Source organism: Camelus dromedarius, chromosome X, assembly GCF_036321535.1.
Source record: "Camelus dromedarius isolate mCamDro1 chromosome X, mCamDro1.pat, whole genome shotgun sequence".
Lineage (NCBI taxonomy): Eukaryota > Metazoa > Chordata > Mammalia > Artiodactyla > Camelidae > Camelus > Camelus dromedarius.
The window spans coordinates 55,820,144-55,840,855 of record NC_087472.1 but is presented as its reverse complement, the minus strand read 5'-3'; the positions used below and the strand labels follow the sequence as shown (position 1 = coordinate 55,840,855).

The window sequence follows — 20,712 nt, the reverse complement described above, 5'->3', positions numbered from 1 at the left end:
GTCCAATAGCTGTTGCCTTGCGCGGCGAGCCGGGTGCGGCTGCCGGGAAGGGGCGGGGCGAGGGGCGGGGCGGCGGAGCCCGCGAGGCTCTCGGCATTTTCCACGCGTTTGGATCGCGAGTCGGTCGTCGTCTCTCCCGCAGTCTGAGCTCCCGGCCTCTCGCCGCCGCTGAATTGCCAAGATGTCGCTTTCCAACAAGCTGACTCTCGACAAGCTGGACGTCAAGGGGAAGCGAGTTGTGATGAGGTAATTCTCTACATCTGTCCACGCGCCTTCGGGGCTTTGCCGCAGCCTCTCCAGCCGGGGCCGACTTGCTTTCCCTCCTGCCCCAAGTTGCCTTTAGTCCTCTTCTCGGCCCTTTGGGACCTGGCCCTACAGAGCGAGGCTGCCTACCATTGTGGCTTAAGTTTTGCCCGGGTGTAATGGTTTCTAACCTCATTTTTCCCAACCCGGAAAGCGAGCCGTAGTTGCCCTTTGCGGGGGTGGATCCACCCAGGAAGGGCTCAGATTGCCGGCACCCATTTTGCTCTCTTTTCCTATTCCTGAAAGGAAGTTTTGTCGTCTCCAGCTCCCAGTTGGCGAGGTGGCACCTGATGCTTAGCCTGAAGATCCTTAGGCCCCAGGGAAGGGACCTTGAAAGGTCATTTGGTTAGTATCCCTTCCCCCACCACCCTAGACCATCCTAGACAAATGAGAAGCGGTCCACATTTCAAAGGTCCCTACACAAAAGGACATGTTTCCCAGAGACTGTTGATTTCGATGTTCAGGAGTAGAACCCCTTAAAACATTGAGAGTGAGAGGATGGGGTGCGGTGGGGCGCATGGAAGGAGGCGCCGAAGAGCTTATGTAACAGGCCTCTGCCGCTCTGCCTTGTCTTTGGACTACAGGCCGAGGGGGTTTGCATCAGGATTGTGACACATACTGGGTAATGCTAGATCAGGGTGTGGCTGCTCATTCTTGCTGTTCTCCAACCTTACCCCCACAGGTGGCTAGAGAAGCAGGATATTGGAAATGAGGAAGGCTCCCTATGCACTTTGGGATCTCTTACTGCAAACATGTGGATCCCTGGTCACTTACCAACATGGATTCTTCCTTATTTGCCAAAATTACTAGCATAATGTATGGAGCTTTTTGTAACGTGTGGTACATTTGTGCATGCCGGGAGCAAAGTGCAGGAATTCAGTTAGGTATGTAACTGATGGAATTGACTTCATATACTTTGACAAATCCAAGTGTGGTGCTTTTGGGGGTGCCATAAGGCCTTACACTGATAGTGTTGTGCAGTCTTGTCCTTTTAGGGAAGTGGTTAATTGATGGGCAGGCTTGTGAATGATGTGATCCAGCCCCTTTCCCAATTTGGGCTGGTTCAAGTGAGGGGAACTTTTGGATATTAACAGACACAGAAAGCAGTAGGGGATTTCCCTTTACCTAAGGCTTAAATATATGAAGGCACTCTGAATTGGTGAACTGTATGGGCAGCCTAAAATTTCATGTAGCCCTCCCCTTCCCTGTAATTTCATTATGGCCACTGTTAGTTTGCTAGTGGCTTTCTCTGCCTTGCTATGGAAGTAATTAGAAGAACGCAATAGCTTATGGTCATGAAAAACACCTTGTGTCCACATTTACCTAAATGACCTAGTCCTTTGCAACCTGGACAAAGTAGGATTCACAGTCATCCTAGTATTAGATAAGGGTCCTTTCTATCCCTAAGATGCTCTTAAAGAGGTTGAAAACTCTATGAAAAACAGGGTAAGTAGATATTGGCATGCAACTAGATCTTGGGTTTTAATTGTTTCCTCCTATCTTCACTGTGCTCAAGGATGACCTTTACAGATGCAAGCACCAGCTGAAAGACAAGGGGTGGAGCATCATGTTGGTCACTTTCTACAATTGCAGTCTTGGGCTTTATCTCTTCTTTTCCCAGGGAAACCAGCTTGAGGAATTATCTGGGGTGGCCAGGATTGAGACTAGAGGAGGTGCTTATCTTTTCTCCCTCTGGGCTGAATATGAAATATGTTTCTGCCCAAGGGCTCAAAGTTTCATTTAACACAGATTAACCCTGAGCCCCTGAAGTGATTGGCTAGTTCTGTTTTGCTGATGGAAAATGACCTGTCCAAGGTCACTAAACTAGCAAGTTGGTGGCAGAGCCAGGACTAGAATTTGGGTCTCTTTGTCTATCAACCAGATCCTCTAAAATTATTGGACATAGTGTACAAAGACAGGTTACTTTTTTAAAATTCTTACTGATATCGAGAACTTCATTTTTTGGATATGAGACTGTTTTCTATTTCTTAAAGCCCCTTTCAAAGCATATATATGTATTTTGGAGGGTGAGGTAATTAGGTTTATTTATTTATACTTAGAGGAGGTACTGGGGATTGAACCCACGACCTTGTGCATGCTAAGCATGTGCTCTGCCACTGAGCTATACCCTCCACAACAAGGATAGATTAAAATAGACCTTTTGTCTACTGAAGGTTGCAATCAGTAGTTTTCCCTTGTAATCTGGATAAATTCTACTTATTTGGACTGAGGACAGGAAGTTGCTTTTCCCCCCTGATTATTAATGTATCTCTTGAATAGAGAGTCACCCTGTAGGACTGCTTTCTGGAAGAGTAGGCAGCCATGCATTGTCAGCTCAAATTTCTTTTTGTTTCAGTGCCTTTATTTGGTGGTTGCTGGCAGTGTTCCGGAAGTGGGGCCTACTGAGTGGTGGCTGCTTCTCTTGCCTCCTGTCTTTGTCTTGTAAAAGGGAGCTCAGTTGTTTGCTGAGTCTTCAGGCCCCTGTTCTGAATTGCCAAGGGAAATTGACTGATTTGTTGAGGGAACTTTAGATAGCCAGAAATCTCTTACTGGATTGTTACCAGGTTCTACCTCAGTTTTTTAGGACTCCAGTTGACTTTACAGCCCTTTGAATAAATTTCCAGCTTAATTTTGCGATATCATTTCCTTTCCTCCTCTCATAGGCTGCCAGTCATACTGCTTTGCTAGCTTGTGAAACACTTCCCTTTTGCTTGCTCCCTCCCCCCATTTTTTTAAACCTCACTGTTTTTCTTTAACTTGTTGTAACTTGTTAAGCAACAGCCTTGGTGTAGTGGAAAAAGAAACGGAGAGAAAAAACAGCAGGGGAGAAAAAATGTAAGAGAGCCGTAATACCCCAATTTCCCAGTCATAGACAGTGAAGTGAGGGTGGGAATGGTTCCTCTGAGAGCTTTTAATGGAACTGGGCCTGGACGCCTGAGATTTCAGGTGATAGTCACTTTATATTCTTATTACAACTAAATTGATATTTTAAAGATTTATTTTGAAATAATTATATATATTCACAGGAATTTGCAAATAGTGTAGAGAGGTCCTGTGTTTACCTGGTTTCCCCCACTGGATGCATCTTACATAGAGTACAATATCAAGATTAGGAGGTCGACATTGGAGTAAAGTGTTTAATTCTTTGCTGCTTCATCACGTGTGTATATTTGTGTAAGTCCCACCACAATCAAGCTACAAAACTTGTTTGAGCACTACCACGATCTCCCACATTCTACTACTTTAGAGTCGTGGCCCCCCCCCCCTCCATTCCTAACCCCTGGTAACTACTAATCTGGCCTCCATTTCTAAAATTTTGTTTGAAAAGTGTTATATAAGTGGAATTACACAGTATATAACCTTTTGGGATGGAATTTTTTTCATAGTGCGCTTGAGATTTATCCATGTTGTTGCGTGTCAATAGTTCATACCTTGTATTGCTGAGTAGTATTCTATGGTATGGATATTCCACAGTTTGTTTAGTCCTTCACTCATTGAAAGACATCTGGGTTGTTTCCAGTTTTGGGCTATTTCAAAAAAAAGCTTCTGTGAATGTTGAGCTCTTGGACATAAGTCTTGGTATGGACATAAATGCTGTCATTTCTTTTTGGTAAACACCTAGGAGTGGAATTGCCGGGTCATATGCTTAACCCTTTGAGGAATTTGCAGATTGTTTTTCCAAGCAGCCACATCATTTTACATTCCTACCAGCAGTATATGAGTGATCAGTTTCTCTGCATCCTCAACAGCATTTCGTGTCATTATTTTTATTTCAGCCATTCTGATTGGTGTGTAAGTGATATCTGACTTTGTGCCTGAGGCTAAGCTCAGGGTTGTTTAAGGGAAGCAGAAAAGGAAGGGTGCAGATTTTACATAGAATGGAATAAGTGGAATGTGTAGACAAGAGTAGTTTGGTGGAGTCCTCAGAGGGGAGAATCAAAGCTGTTGTTGAGAGTCTAGGAGACGGTGAGGGAGGGTAATCCATAAGCAATGAGAAGAGAGTACAAGTCCAGTTCTCATCTGTAAGCTATGCCATGGCAGCTTGGATAGATGAGACAGACTCTTGAGTGTTTGCAAGGAAATTCCTCTCAGTGAGGGCTTGGGGATAGGGAGCAGTATTGCAAGGGGTGGCTTGTGCTCAGTCCCTTCCCATTAGCCTGTTTGAATATGGGCCTTGTAGGAAGCTGTAGAGGGTGAGGGGAATGACCCATGGTAATGGGATACTCTGTCCTTTTTGGAATGCACTTTAAGGTTGGCAAAGGACTTGTTCAGGATATTTAAAGAAGATGCTTAGAATCAGAATCAAGGAGCCTGAAATTAAGTAGAGTATTTCTTCAGAGGCATACTGCCTTTATTTTTTTAAGATTTTAATTGAAATGTTTGAATATAGAATTACTTCCTCAACCCCTCTTTGGGAAAGGCTGCTTTTTGGTGAGGTAGAATAGAGTACAGGCCTAGGTCATATAGGAAATTGGTTGTCTTCTTAGTAGGTCTAGGATTTTGTAATCATCTGCCAAGCCTTAGCCGTAGAGAGGAAGGACTAGTAATGGGTCTTTATGGTCAAACACAGCAGCAGCCTTCTTGACTAGGTCATGCCTTCACCATAGTCCCTTAGTGCATGATGTTAACTCTTTTTAGTAATGGTTGATCTGCCTTTTAAATCACAGACTCACGGTTTGGAGAAGCATTAACATGTATAATGATAGCTCTACCACTTTCATGGTACTCTTCTAAGCACTTTACAAATCATTAACACATTTAATTGTCACAATAACTGTGTGGTAGATACTATCATTCCCATTCTATAGATGAGAAAGTAATCACTTAAAAAGGATCTTGGCAGGCAAAACTTAGACCTTATAAATAGCTACCTCACGTTGTTTTTAGTCATACTGAAGTAGAATGAGGTTCCAAGGAGTTCAGAAGGGGGAAGGAATGATCAGTTCTTAAAAATGGTAAAGCAACAATCCCTTGGGTAAGAAGGGAAACTGCAGTAAATTATTTGCTTGTGCCATCTGGATCACTTCTCTTCTAATTGTCCGTTTGTCGGATGGGCAGGGTCACACGTTCCGTCCTCTCTTCTCAGGCTTTTAGAAAGAGGCTATCTTATTTTCATTGTCTATGTTTTGCTTGAAGGATACTGTGTGAACTTAGTCTTGGACACTGAGTTTCTTTCTGGTCCCAAGGCCCCAGGCTTTTTCCAAAAAAGAATGATATTCTCTTGATGTGTTTTATTTTTCCAGTTAATTTTTTTTCTTTTGAGTAATGTTAGCTTCACTAGGACCTAGAAATAATATCAAAGGAATCAGAATCGAGATGTGTTCCTTATAACCCCTCACCCTTCCAGCTGCCACTGTTATAAAATACTATCATGTTAGGCTCACATAGAAATCTTTTTAGATGGAACTGGCTTTAGCTTCCCAGGTCTTCAGGGCTAGTTTCTGTGGTTTTAAGTTAGGTTTTATATTTTATTTAAAAAAATTTCTCTTTTAAAGTATGAGATACACACCTAAAAGGGCACAAATCATAAGCTCAAAGAATTATCACAAAAGGAACACACATTTGTGCAATCACCCAGGTCAAGAAAGACTATTACAAGAACCCCAGAAGCTCCCTCTGGTGTCCTATCCCAGTCACTACTCCCACCCTCCTCCCCATGGCTAACCATTGTCTTCTTATACTGCTGTTTAGATATGTTTAAGGTCACTTTTGAACTTCCAGCTTATTTAACTGGTTCACTAAAAGTACCTCTTTTAATCTTTGAGGAGACAGTAAGTTGATCATTGTTCTGAACCCGATACTTTGTTTCTTTTTCAGAGTGGACTTCAATGTTCCTATGAAGAACAACCAGATAACGAACAACCAGAGGTAAAGTCCCTGCTAAGCCTTGAGATTGGTTTAAGATGTACATAGGTGTGAGTATATAGGATGAAGTGGTTTTCTTTTCTTATTGTAGAACTATGGCAATTTAAGGCATATAATCTTGGTTTTCAGCCAACCCATCATCTGGTCTGCTTTCTTATGAGCACTTAGAAATTGAAAAAAAAATCATCTTAAAATGATTTCCCTCTCCCCATCTTTTTTAAATTTGAAGAATTTGAGGTTATATACTTTTAAAGAATATCAAAGTTTGAGATTACTTGGCTTCCCTTTCTAAAAATGAAGAACTGTGCAAGAGAAGGATTTTTTAATACTAAATAATAATTAAAACTACACTCGTAGTTTTACATGCTCGGTAGCCTTGATAAAATCAGTTTTTGAGAATTTTGATTTAAGGGAAAAACTTTACAAATAATATTTTCAGTCAGTTTATGCTGCTCCAAAAGTCTTGGCTCCTATATATAGAAGCAAAAATTTTAGATGATAGTACTGATCTTGCTTTTGACTAGATTGTAAAAGAAAGTTTTTATTTTAAATTTTAAATGAAGGATTTGACCTGGAAGGGTGCTTTCCAGTCTAGACCAGTGCTTTCTAATAGAAATATAATATGAGCCACGTGTAATTTTAAAATTTTCTAGTTGCCACATTTAAAAAGTAAAAACAGATGAACTTAATTTTAATAATATATTTTATTTAATCTAGTAAACCCCAAATAATCATTTCAATATGTAATCAATAAAATTAATCAAAGCAACATTTAACTTTTTTGGTATTAAGTATTTGAGATCCAGCACGTATCTTACACTTATAGCACATACCAATTTGGACTAGTCACATTTCCAGTATTCAAGAGGTACATGTGGCTAATGGCGACCATATTGGACAGTGCAGGTGTAGACTCAGAACATTTTCAGATATTGGCCCCAAAATAGAACTTGACATTTTGCTAATAAGCACATTCCTGCTGCACCATAGTGGAAGGTCTTTGTACAAGGCAGTTCTGATCCTTCTTGATTTTCACTATTTTCTGCAGCACACAGAGACGATTGGAAATATACATATCAAGGTATTTTATGTATAAAGAACAGAAGTAGGTCTGAGTAGATCTTTTCATTTTCAGAGATCCATGGAGTTGATTAACAAAATGAAGCATTAGAAATAATAGAACTTGCCAATAAGGGATAGCCCTGAAGATTAATTTGATTTCACTGGGCAAAAGTTATACCTAGTAAAGTTTTCTTCTTTATTTGATATAAATGAGTTTGTACATCTGCCAAATAGCATCAGATGTTTTAGAATGTAACTTGGCTTTTCATTATTCCATTCTCTACTGAAATATCACCTTATCAGAGAGACTTTTCCTTGGCCACCATACACCACCATTGTCCAATAATTCTTGTCCCTCTAACTTGCTTTATTGCTTTATTTTCTCCACAGCTCTTAATCACCATCTGAGATATATATATGTAAATAAAATCTCAAATGTATATATTTGCTTATCATTTATTGTCTCTCCCTTCGTTAGCACTTCACTTCTATGACAAGAGACTATTTTATTTACTTTTGTATTCTCAGAATCTAGAAGAATAGCTGGCACAAAAGAAGCATTTGATAAATATTTATTGAATAAATAAATGATTTTCTTATCCATTTTAATTTTTTAAAGACTGGCAAGAATAGAAATTAGTATTGGGTTTGTAACAAAAATTTGAAATATTTGAAGGTAGATTAATAATTTTTAGGTTAAACTATAATTTAGTAAATGTGATGCATTATGCAAAGCACATTCTACGTAATGCATTTATTTTTTCCTACATAAAAAAGTGACTTAGAGTGTATAATGGGTGCAGAAAAGGTACATATTTTTCAGTTTTCCCCAGATTTCCTTTAATGGTTTTAAGATTTGGGAATTTTATATTTCTTCCACAGTCAAACAGGGTGTTTCAGGGGTTCCTAAGACTACCCACACGTTTGGTGATGATGCACTAGAAGGACTCACAGGACTCAGCATATAGTTCTCACTGCTAAAGTTTATTACAGTGAAAAGATGCATAACAGTATCAGCAAGGGGAAGAGACACGGACAGAGTCTGGAGAAATTCCTACATGGGCTTACAGTGCTCTCTCCCTCTCATGAGGGGACAAACCAAGTGTGCTCCTTTCTCCAGCAGTGAAGAATGCAGTGATTGTGTGCAATGTTTCTGTCCAGAGAAGCCCTTTAGAGACTCAGCCCCTAAGATTTTTACTGGGAGCTGGTCACGTAGGTACCCTCTGCCTAGCAGCTACCAAAATTCCAGACTCCTAGAGGGAAGCAGGTGTTAAGCATAACTCACCTTGTTTGTACAGTCTAGGAACAGTGAATGGCCCTTATCAGAGAACCAAGGGACCACTTTAAAAGCCAAGTTCCCAGACACTAGCCAGGGTCCAGCCTTGCAAGCAGGTCCTTCTAAAGATAGCAGCTTCAGGCCTGATATGTTAACTCTTTTCTGCACAAGGCGCAAAATGGGATGAGATTATACAATCCTAGGTGGAGGGTTGGCATCCTAATTAACTTCTTCCCCTGCACATGAACCTGAGGACCATCACTGAGTTGCTGACAGTGGATATGAAGGAATTTGGAGAAGAAAAGAAAAGAAAAGATTTGGCTTTATGTTTTGTGAGGCCATAAATAAAATAGTTCCCACCAATTCTTAGGAGTAACCTTGTTCTACCTGTTGTCTTTTTTTGATTGCAGGATCAAGGCTGCCATTCCAAGCATCAAATTCTGCTTGGATAATGGAGCCAAGTCAGTTGTTCTTATGAGCCACCTGGGCCGGCCTGATGGTGTCCCCATGCCTGACAAGTACTCCTTGGAGCCAGTTGCTGTAGAACTCAAATCGCTGCTGGGCAAGTAAGTTTCAAGCTCTGGTGGTGGTAGACTCTGTGATGGGAGATGTTGTCAAGCATGTTGTTGCTGTTTCTTAACTCTGAAACCGCTCATGTGTTTCCATCTCGTGCTCTCCCCAGGGATGTTTTGTTCTTGAAGGACTGTGTGGGTCCAGAAGTGGAGAAAGCTTGTGCTGATGCAGCTTCTGGGTCTGTCATCCTGCTGGAGAACCTTCGCTTTCATGTGGAGGAAGAAGGGAAGGGAAAAGATGCTTCTGGGAACAAGGTGGGACCTGTGATTTTGACATTAGTGGGTGTGAAGAAGGCTGAGTCTATAAGAGACTGTAATTGAAGAGTAGGGAAGCTCATGTCTATTTTGACACCTTTTTATTGAAGTATCATGTACATATAAAAGTGCACAAATGCACAGCTTGATGCCTTATCACAGAGTAAACACAGCTGTGTAACTACCACCTAGGTCAAGGAATAGAATATTGCCAGTATCCCAGAGGCCCTCCTCATATGCTTAAGTGGTTTTCAAATACCTTGGAAAAATACATGAATACCGTTTGGGTGTAAGGGTATTCAGTGGATGTGCTACTGCTTTTTTTTTTTTTTAAGAATTCTGTACTTCTTTTCCATTTGTAATTTGTTTTATTTTATTTTTTGGTGGGGGAGGTAATTAGGTTTATTTATTTTTTTAATGGAGGTGCTGGGGATTGAACGTAAGATCTTGTGCATGCTAAGCACACACTCTACCACTGAGCTATACGCTCTCCCCAAAAATGCTACTTCTCGTTGTCCCTTTGTTACACACCTGGTCTATGGTACATGACAGTTTTTTTTTTTCTAAAAGTATGTGGTAATCCTATCAGAGGGTAGGCTGTGATTCCCAAGTGCTGAGAGCAGGCATTCATAGGTGGCCACGGGGGTGAGTGTCCATGCTACACCAGGTGTTCCTCCCACAGAGCCAGTTGTACATTTTTTGTTTGTCAAGGCTGGAACGTTTTTTCCTAAGTGACAGGCTCTAGTGTGTTATGGAAGGACAACCTGTATTCTTATTTAGAAGAAGAGTTAATGTAAAGCTTGAGCGTGGTGCTTTTAAGGCAGTAAATTAAATTTGCTATCTTTGGAGTTTTCTTATAAAAGAATTATGTGAGCAGAAAAAGTACTTTCCTAAGTGAAGTGCAAGGAACTATTTGGGCCATTTGATTATAGTTGGGTAAATGAGGGTCATGATGATACTGCCTTGGATTTAAGGCATTTTTCTTAAGAAGTGTAAGGCATCTTTCTTCGAATTTCTCCTTAAAATAAGGAAGAAAAGGTACCGTATTTTCTAAAAACACCTAAGTCTCAGAAAGGAAGGCATTTGACCAAAGTTAGAAGTGAGTGTTACTTTTGTTGGGCTTTATAGATACAGCTCAGTCCATTAGATCAGCAACCTTTCTGTAAAGGGCCAGATATGTAAATATTTTAGGCTTTGCGAGACATACAGTCACAACCTTATATGGGCTCTGTTGGAACTGCTAAACTGCCGTTGTTCAAAAGCAACCATAGAAAAAAACAAAAAATTTTTAAAAAGGCAACCATAGATAACCCACAACACAGATTACTATGACCTGACAACCAGAATTCAAATATTAAATGATAAAGCTGGCTCTTTGAGGATGATTTAGAATTTGCCTATTGGTAGAAGGGAAGCTGAAAGCACCCTTTAAGTACATTCTACTCTTAAGATCTTCAGTGTCTTGTGGAACAAGATGCTCTGAGCTAGTGTCTTAATCTCCTGTTGTACTTGTGACATTTCTTAAGGTCATCTGAGTGCCTGCTTTCAAGCAGTTTCTTTTCTTAGCACTGTAGGCTCTGGTCTTGCCTTATCTTGCCTTTGGCATGGTCTTGCTACAGTAGTAGGAGTCAAATGCTGACTTAAAATTTGGTGCCCTTTTAGATTGAAACTCAAGCTGCTAGACACTAGGGCTTAGAAATGGCAGGAGGCAACTGGCAGATTGAGGCAAAACCTTTTATTCAGGAAATGATGAACCAACTGTTCTAGTCTATGTCTTTTTTAGTTACTTAACTTTACACTTAGTGTCCAATGACTTCATGCTTGAAATTTCAGGACCCAGCTGTAAGTTCAAAGTGGATTAAAACAAGTCAGGGCATGAAATTTTTCCTTTATCTAGTCTGCCTACATTAGTCTTTTAGGAGTATTCTCTTCTAATTATTGGCAGATCAAAACTGAGAACTGGGTTCTGATTGTTAGTAATTTCTATAGTACCTTTTTCATGAAGAGCTTTCAGTTTGCCTCACGTTTCCTCAAACAATTCTTTAATAGAGAGATTGTCTTCTCTTTTTAATAGATGGGAAGATTTCAGGGTCAGAGAGCAACTTGACAAAAGTTAAAGAATAAATTAGGGTCCGACTTTGGCCTGGAACCCTGGTCTCTTGCCGATTGAACAGTATCTTCATTACTACATGAATCATCTTCCAGTCACCAGTGGCAGATAATATTCCATTCTCAAGGGGTTATGGGGGCTCTACGGTCTTTAGTTTTAGCATTAGTGCCCTTGCATTTTTTGGGTAATTAGAGGGAAGCTCTTTGTGGCAGCCTCCTTCACCTTGATACATGGGAAAATGGGAGTGGCCGGTAACTAAACTGAACATCTGCTCTGTGCTCTTCTGTGCCATGTCCCCCTTATCTAGCTTTTTGTGTATCTTTGTGTTTCCTACTGGAGACTCTTAGTCCATCCTGCCATCCTGCTTTCCTTCCCCTTTGAGAAGTTGGGGGAAATCCCTGGATAGTGGGTGCATTTAGAGCCCTGTGTTTTCAACTTTTTGTTCCTCTGTCTTTTTTTGTAGAAGTGTATTTTTGTTTTCTCAGATGCCTAACTTCCAGGGAAGGCTATATAAAATACCTCCTTTTAGTCAGTATAAAATGTTTCTGAGGTCCTTTTCTGTTGTTTTCATCTGCCTTCTCTGTTCCAACCTGCCCTTGTTGCTTTCATGAGGAATCTGTGTGAGGGCCTATTTCCCTTTTCAGAAGGGCCTTGGTAGCCAGCAGCTTGAGTCGAGTATAATCCTAAATTCTACAAGGAGAATATGTTAAAATGAGGAAATGAGGCAAGATAAGGAAAGGGAAGGAGGGTTCAAATCTTGCCCTAGGAGTTGGGGAGAGGCCAGTGGGATGTGGTTAGCTTCACGTGATTAGAGGTTAAGCCATGGTTCAGGAATCTTAGGTTTGTAATCTGAGGGAAGGTGAAGGAGAACAGAAACAGGCAGAAATGACCAAAAGACCTGGAATATTTGGGAGAAAGAACAGATCCTGCTGCTAGTTGTAAAAATTGCTGTCTTTACCAACTCAGGGTCCTTAGAGATGTTCAAGAGGACTCTTGGACTGAAATGCTTTTACAATTGTCTGTGGAGCCATCAACATTTCCTGTGTTGTTTTTTCTTTTTCTTTTTTCTCTGCAGGTTAAAGCTGATCCAGCCAAAATAGAAGCCTTCCGAGCTTCACTTTCCAAGCTGGGGGATGTCTATGTCAATGATGCTTTTGGTACTGCTCACCGAGCCCACAGGTACTAAAAGTTTCCTTCAGTGTTGAGCTGGGAGCATTAAATTTTCTCTGTTTCCTTGAGCAGCCCATGGTCTGGCTTGATTTTAGAGATTTCTGTATTATACTGTCATCTTTTTGGCTTCTGTCTCTAATTGGACCTACAAATTAGACTGTGGTTCTTGTTGAGTATCCCTGATCTAAAGAGGAAATAAGAGTAAAAAGTGTTGAGAATTGTGGAGCTTTTTATCAAGCTTCAGGAAGATGTTATTCTATCTCACTTTGGATATTTTATGCAGAGCTTGCCCTTTGTGAATGCTGTGGGGTCAGAGTCTTAGGCTGTCAGCAGGAAGCAAATGGAGGAACCCTTTCCTGTTGTCATCACCTGGCTGATTATTGATTGTGGTTAAACCCTTGGCCTGAAGACTATTAATTGGGCATCTTCAATTCTACTTAAGGTCATTGCTTTTCACTTGTTCCCCCTGATCCTGTGTGGTTACTCAAAAACCTTATCTTGTACCTAAGTGTTTTATTGCAGTTTGGGGATGAAAACCACGGTCTCCTGGAATCTCAGATGTGAAAGTATTTCAGTAATAGGAGATGGCCTCTAGAATTGGGAGAATTGATAGGGACTGACTAAAATTTGAATGTCTGTTCATTTCTAGCTCTATGGTGGGAGTAAATCTGCCAAAGAAGGCTGGAGGCTTTTTGATGAAGAAGGAGTTAAACTACTTTGCCAAGGCCTTGGAGAGCCCAGAGCGACCCTTCCTGGCCATCCTGGGCGGGTACGGAGAACTCTTCAAGATCACGCTTTAAGTAGTGTGTTTCCCTGGTAGTAGGTCATAACTTGGGTGGTTTATTGTCAGATAGCACAATCAAACAGGGTGGCGAAGGAGAACTTAATTAAGGGACTAATTACAAAGGTGTGGGTAGGGTTTAGGGAGACCCAAAAGGGACAGCAGTCATCTGGGGCTAGCAATAGTCATCACCATCTTTAGGTCTGAAGGGGAAAAGGGAGGGAATGATTATAGAATGCAGAGAGGGTGGTTGTATGGAGAGGGGCCCTCTGATAGGAACTGTAGCCTCTGGTTAAGCGATAGTCATCTAGCAGAGAGGGAGCCAGGGAAATAAATACTCTTTTGATTTCCTTTCAATCTCCTACTGATGTGCCTTCTTCTGCCCCCATTTGGCTGCAACCCAACTGGATGTCAGAGGGCAAGAGACCCCCCCGCCTTGATGCAGTCCATGCTGGTCAGCCTCCTAGGACAGAGAATAGGGCTGGGAGGGATAGAAAATGATTGTGGAGGGAAGAATGGGAAAGATGCATCATTGCTCATCTAACAATTTTTTATTTTATTTTACTTTATTTTTTTAACATTTTTTATTGATTTATAATCATTGTACAATGTTGTGTCAAATTCCAGTGTTCAGCACGATTTTTCAGTTATACATGGACATATACACAAAGCAGCCTTTCACATACATACAATCTGGCAAGGAAAAACTGAAAATCTCCTTGTATGTGTTTAATATGTCATTTGGAAAGTTGGGGAGGGTATAGCTCAAGTGGTAGAGTGCATGCTTAGCATGAGGTCCTGGGTTCAATCTCCAGTTACCTCCACTAAAAATAAATAAATAAATAAATAAATAAATAAATAATTACCACCCCCTCCCCACCAAAAAAGAATATATATATTATTTGGAACTCATTTCTCCAGATCACATACTTTTTATGTTTTCTCCTATGGAGAGAGGTACCGTGTGGATAATGACATGCAACTGGCTTAGTTAAAAATAGAAATTTCAGAAGTGCAGGTCAAGAGGCTAGGACGATACATATTAGGTGATAAAGTAGGTACAGGGACCTGGGACTGCTTGGATAAGATAACTTCTTGTCACTTGGCATGGCTATCTAGAGAGCAACCTCTTTATGGCTGGATGCTCCTGACCCTCCTATGAGCAGGGCTTTTTTTTTCTCTATGGGACTGAACACACTCAGCATTTCCCTATGAAAACTGACTCTGGAGTTGGGTGTCAATTTCAAGTAGCATAGTTGCAGGGTACTAAAAATAGTTAAGGTTGGTACAGGTTGTTACCTGTGTCCTGGAAGCATTGCCCCTCTTGTGCACTGGGTTATAAAGGTCAGACTCTGATCTTTGCTTCTCTGGAGATTAGGATTTGAGCTTTGTTCTCCAACCTTCTGTAGACCTGGACTATGGGAGTGAGTGCCACTTAGTGGTAATGATTAGGTTTTGGACTCTGCCTAAAATAGCTCTTGGGGAAGTTGATACCGAGAGGAGTTTTTTTGGCTACTTTTCTTGCAATGTAGTCTCCTTAGAACATTAACAGTTTAGGGGAAGATTTTGCATTTTATTAAAAAAACTTTATTGTGGAAACACTCCAACATGTACAGAAGTTGAGAGAATAATATAATAAACCCTCAGGTACTGCTTCAATAATTATTGGCATTTTTGCCAATCCTGTTTCTTCTATCCTCTTTTGTCAGGAGTATTTGAAAGCAAGCCTTAGACATCATATAATTTCATTTCTAATACTTCTGAATGCATCTCATAACTGATGAGATTACTTTTAAGTAACCACCATGTTATACATTGAACAATTGTTATTATCATCTAATACCCGGTCTGTATTCAGAAATTCTCCATCATTTCAGAAATGCCTTTTTATGGTTGGTTTGTCTGAATTAGGATTCAAATGAATTGGATACACTGCATTTGGTTGTTACATATCTTTTATTCTATAATTGTTCCCTCTTCCTTTTTATTTTTATTCCATTGTTTTGTTGAAGAAGCAGGACATTTGATCTGTAGAATATCCCACATTCTTTAGAAGACATTGAGTCTCTATTCTTTTCTCCCTCTTTCTCTCTCTGTGTGAGTGTGTGTGTGTGTGTGTGTGTGTGAGAAACAGTTACTTCATTCTTACCCTGGGTGGTAACCAGTCTTTACAAGTGAGATATCAGTAGTCTCTTGCCATCCATTCTCCCACATCACTATTGTTTTCAATCTCCATTTCACAAATCCTAGCATATGGCCTCTCACAGAGTAGATATCATCTTATTTATTGAATGAAGAAGGAAATAGGCTCAAGATGATTTGTTAATTTAAGTGGGATTTAGATATATATAGGAATATTTGTGTAAGGCAAGCTATTATGTCAAGGATTTTAAAGGTTGTGCTTCAAGTGAATGTGTTTTTCTTTAGTTTAGATTTTTTTCTGTATAGGGAGGTAAAAAGTATATCTGTATTTATTACCTTACTTCCCTCTACTGGGATACAAGCTCCAAAGTGGTAGGGATCTTTGTTTCTGCCCACTGATGTTTCTCAAAGACCTAGAATAGTGCTTGGCACAGAGTGGGTGCTCACTCAATGTGTTGAACCAAGTGGTCCAGTAGAATGACGAATGTCATAAAGCAGATGTCCCAGCAGCTAAGCACAGACCTAAGAGTATTAATATTTGTCTATTTTTGCTCAGTATATATTCATTTGGTATGTAATATGACTTCTGCTCTAGGATTGGGACAGTTCTCCGTTAGCTCAGGGATCCCACAATTAGTAGTCTTTCTTAGGTACAATAAACAGTCTTGACCCTCTGATTTTTAGGGAAGAAAGGGCAAAATAGATCTATTTGGAACTTAAGATTTCTTTAGATGAGTGTAAATCATCTAAGCCCTTGGCCAAGAGCCACACCTTGAAAGGATTTCTTAGTAATGGAATGACTTTTTGGGTTGGAGAAACAGGGCAAAGTTAGCCAATACTTCTGTCACTTTGTGGGACATTTCTCTGTTCCTATGCCTTGATACCAAAACTCAGGCTTTATGTAGTATCATTTCCTTAGTCCATTGTTTGTTCTTTTGGTGATGATTCTTGCTTTCCCTTCCAGAGCTAAAGTTGCAGACAAGATCCAGCTGATCAATAATATGCTGGACAAAGTCAATGAGATGATTATTGGTGGTGGAATGGCCTTTACCTTCCTTAAGGTGCTCAGTAACATGGAGGTAGGAAACCAATGCCAAGTGGATGTGAAGTAGCTCTCCATGAGAAATAGCAGGTTATATAAATTTAAAAAGAAAATTAGCTTTTGACATGAGCATTTTTATTTATTTTGCAAATTGTCTTTCTTTTGTCCTTGAATTGTTCATTTATATTGTGTTGTACCTTGTTCCTGCCTGCTTTGTGAGGTAATCACATTCTTAGCATAGAGGCTGATCTTCATCATTTTGGCTCCCCTGTATAGATTGGCACTTCTCTGTTTGATGAAGAGGGATCCAAGATCGTCAAAGACCTGATGTCCAAAGCTGAGAAGAATGGTGTGAAGATTACTTTGCCTGTTGACTTTGTCACTGCTGACAAGTTTGATGAGAATGCCAAGACTGGCCAAGCCACTGTGGCCTCTGGCATACCTGCTGGCTGGATGGTGAGTTGCTTGGGTGATTGATAGTATGCGTGGACAAGTACATTTTGGTATCATTCATGTAACCAGCCACCAAGAATTTTAAGAGTCTCTATAGATTTCTGTCAGAAGGGCTCCAAATGTTTCAGTGATGCCTCCTTTGGGGAGAATCCATCGGGGGAAAAGCAGTGGTATAAGATTGCTGCTAAGACCCTTCATCAGTAATGTGGGGGCAAAACTATTTTCTGTTTCTTCATTCATTTAATGTTTATTAAGTACTTAGTTATGTTCTGGGGATGGTGCTATGTACTTTCATGGTTTGGGATGCTCTGGATTATGTTGCTACCTAGAAACCTGTATAAGAAATTTTTCTTATGAAAACATGAAGATAGTACAATTATAATTATTGCAAGCAGGGAAGAATTTATGTGTATATTAAAGACTTATTTAAATAGTTGATTGTAGTATTCTCCATTTAGTATCATTTTAATAGCTGTACAGAATTGTTAATGCTGGCATACTAGTTTGCTTAGTCACTTTCCTTTTGTTAGGCACATGGGTTATATTTAGTGAAGTGTTTCTCAAAGTGTGGTCCCAAGAACAACAGCATCAGCAGCATTTTGAAACACATCAAAATGCAGATTCCTGGGCCCCACTCAAGACCTGCTGAAGGAGAAACTCTGGGGATGGGGCTCAGAAATTGTGCTCGAATAAGCCATCCTGGTGATTCTGGTGCACATCAAGGTTTGAGAACCACTGATCTAGTTCAGTGTTTTTCAACCTCACCACTATTGACATCTCAGGTAGTTTTTGTTGTGGAGGGCTGTTGTTGCAGTGTAGGATGTTTAAGGCATCCTTGGACACTAGATGCGGGTAGCATCCCCCCATCACCTCCAAGTCATGACAACCGAAAATGTCTCTAGACATTGCCATATGTCTCAGGGATGGAATTGACCCTGGTTGAAAATCACTGACCTGGTTCTTAACAATCAAATAAGTGTGGCTAAGAATGTTTTCATCAAAAACTTTTGAGGTTTTCCCTTAGACTTGATCTTCCATAAAGGGCATGAACAGGTTTATAATTTTCAAGACTGAAGGATATCTTTTGGATCTAGAAGACATTCTAGTGTTCAATCTTGAGTTCTCGTCTTCGTGGATGTGTGGTATTTGCTCTTCTAAGTAGCTTTTCTTGGTAGCTCATTCTCTTTTTTAACTATGCCTTAGGGCTTGGACTGTGGTCCTGAGAGCAGCAAGAAGTATGCTGAGGCTGTTGGTCGGGCTAAGCAGATTGTGTGGAATGGACCTGTGGGTGTATTTGAATGGGAAGCTTTTGCCCAAGGAACCAAAGCCCTCATGGATGAAGTGGTGAAAGCCACTTCCCGGGGCTGCATCACCATCATAGGTAAGGGGTCCTGTATGAAGCTAATGCCAATGTGAGCTGGCAGAATTCTGATCAGAAGAAAGTAGAGGGGAAGTGGTTAAGTTTTCTTAGGTTTCTTGGTGCCAGGTGAATCTTGAGCAGAGCTAAATGGGTGTGTAATTCATGGAGGAATCTCTAAATGAGATGGAGTTGCAGGCTTATCAGCTTACCTTTTGGGCTTCAGAGCACACTGCCTTATAATTTTGGTGCCAATCCTGTTTCTTTTCTCTCCTTTCACTGAACAGGTGGTGGAGACACTGCTACTTGCTGTGCCAAATGGAATACAGAGGATAAAGTCAGCCATGTGAGCACTGGTGGTGGTGCCAGTTTAGAGCTCTTGGAAGGTGAGGTTCTTTAAAGTTTTTTGGCTTTTTGGGAGAAGGCTACGGGTTATGCAGCAAGAGGTGGATAGAATGGAGTGGAGATAATAGGTAGTGTTATCATTAGCAGTCATTATTAGCTGGGCAGTACAAATGGAGGAACTTCAAATAAAGCTCTTGGCATCCATTTGAGGTGGGGAGGGCCAGATGGGAAGATTTATTCTTAAAGAGGTTAATGCTATAGTAGCCCTGGGACCCAAAATGCAAAAGTTACCCAACTCCCAGCCATATATCCTAGAGAAGAGCTGATACGTTATTGGGAAGATAGAAGGGGACAGATCTGGCTTAGTGGGTCCTATAGTAATGCTGACTGTGTGTGTGTGTGTGTGTTCTCTCAAAAACAGGTAAAGTCCTTCCTGGGGTGGATGCTCTCAGCAATGTTTAGTACTTTCCTGCCTTTTGGTTCCTGTGCACAGCCCCTAAGTCAACTTAGTGCTTTTCTGCATCTCCATTTGGCATTAGCTCTAATATCTTCCCCTATGTCAAGATTCAGCTAGAGGCCAAGAGATGTAGCGCCAGGAACCTGTAAACAGTTGCACAGCATCTCAGCTCATCTTTACTGCACCCTGGATTTGCCTACATTCTTCAAGATCCCATTTGAATTTCTTAGTGACTAAACCATTGTGCATTCTAGAGTGCAAATACATATATACTATGCCTGTTAAAAGAAAGTGAGCTGTGTTAGCTTAGTTCTCTTTCTGAAGTAGCTTATTCTGATTAGCTTTGTCATTGTGTCACTACTCAGCTTGGAAGTAAGATGAAATTTCAATTGTAGGTAGAGAGGGAGATGAAGCTGGTGATCTGTTAAATAAATAATAAAATATCCATTGAAACTGGGATTTTTTTTCCTGTCATAATTTGTTAGGGTGAGAACAGAATCTTGAGAAAGGTATCAGATCATCTACATTTCTGAATGCAAGAAATGGGGCAGTAGCGGTGGGTAGGTGATGGAGGTGTTAGGTAAATGTCTACTCTTTTATCGAGGTCCTACTTTATGGCAGACATTGTGATAGGTACTTTTTAAAAAAAAACTTTTTATCCATTATACAAAACCATCATTTAAAAAGTCAAAGCTTGTAACAAAAAATAGGTTTTAGCCCATTCCTCCCATTTGATTTCTACTTCCCAGAGGTGACTGCATTCAACTCTTAGTTTTTTTCTGGTATTTACCTCCATGTTTCTAAGTAACACGCTTGTAACTGTTAATTTCTTGATTTTTTTTAAAAAAAGATACCTATTTTCATACATAGAAAGATTTAGACCTCTTACAGGCTCCTTCTGTTTCATATATACCTTCCCCTTCTTTGTTCTCCCAATGAAGATTTTTTTTAAGTTTATTTTTTAAGTTTTTGGTGGGGGAGGTAATTAAGTTTATTTATTCGTAGAAGTACTGGGGATTGAACCCAGGACCTCATGTATGCTAAGCATGTGCTCTGCCACACTTGAGCTACACCCCCAATGTAGTTTTGTCATGATACTAGATTATTAGATCGATAGTCTACATTATGATTATAGATACTGTTCACAGCTGAGCTATGTCATATGCCATGATTATATTTACCAACGCACCTTTTTATTTTCTTTGGAGTTAATAATAGTTTAAAAACTGGTTTCTTTTTCTATGGACCTGTCACTGATTCATTCCCAGTGTATTCAAACATATGAGACAGTTGGTTCATTTTTATTGGTGATGTCCCTCGTGGAGTCCTGTGTTCCTGCGCCAGTTTGTCCTGGCTGCCCTCTAGGTTTGTTTTACAGCTGTTGCTCAGTTTTTTTTTTCCCCAGAGTGAATCCCTGTAGGTAACCCTCTTGGGGATTCCTTTTAGCTCATGTGGTGGACCTTCTATTTCCTGGATCTCTTCCCCTCCCCCCTCCTTTCTTGGTTTACTCTCCTTTTTGTGA

At 40.4% G+C, this 20,712-nt stretch overlaps 1 protein-coding gene across 1 annotated transcript; it reads left to right on the top strand.

Annotated features, from left to right (window-relative positions):
• The first annotated feature begins 71 nt into the window (after positions 1 to 71).
• Positions 72 to 19,649, top strand: PGK1 (phosphoglycerate kinase 1). Its single transcript, XM_010987729.2, has 11 exons — positions 72 to 246; positions 6,121 to 6,171; positions 8,917 to 9,072; positions 9,189 to 9,333; positions 12,519 to 12,622; positions 13,263 to 13,382; positions 16,501 to 16,615; positions 16,855 to 17,034; positions 18,235 to 18,412; positions 18,676 to 18,774; positions 19,155 to 19,649. The coding sequence occupies exons 1-11, from the start codon at positions 182 to 184 to the stop codon at positions 19,193 to 19,195; spliced, it is 1,254 nt and encodes a 417-aa protein (XP_010986031.1). The 5' UTR covers positions 72 to 181; the 3' UTR covers positions 19,196 to 19,649.
• Positions 19,650 to 20,712: the final 1,063 nt, after the last annotated feature.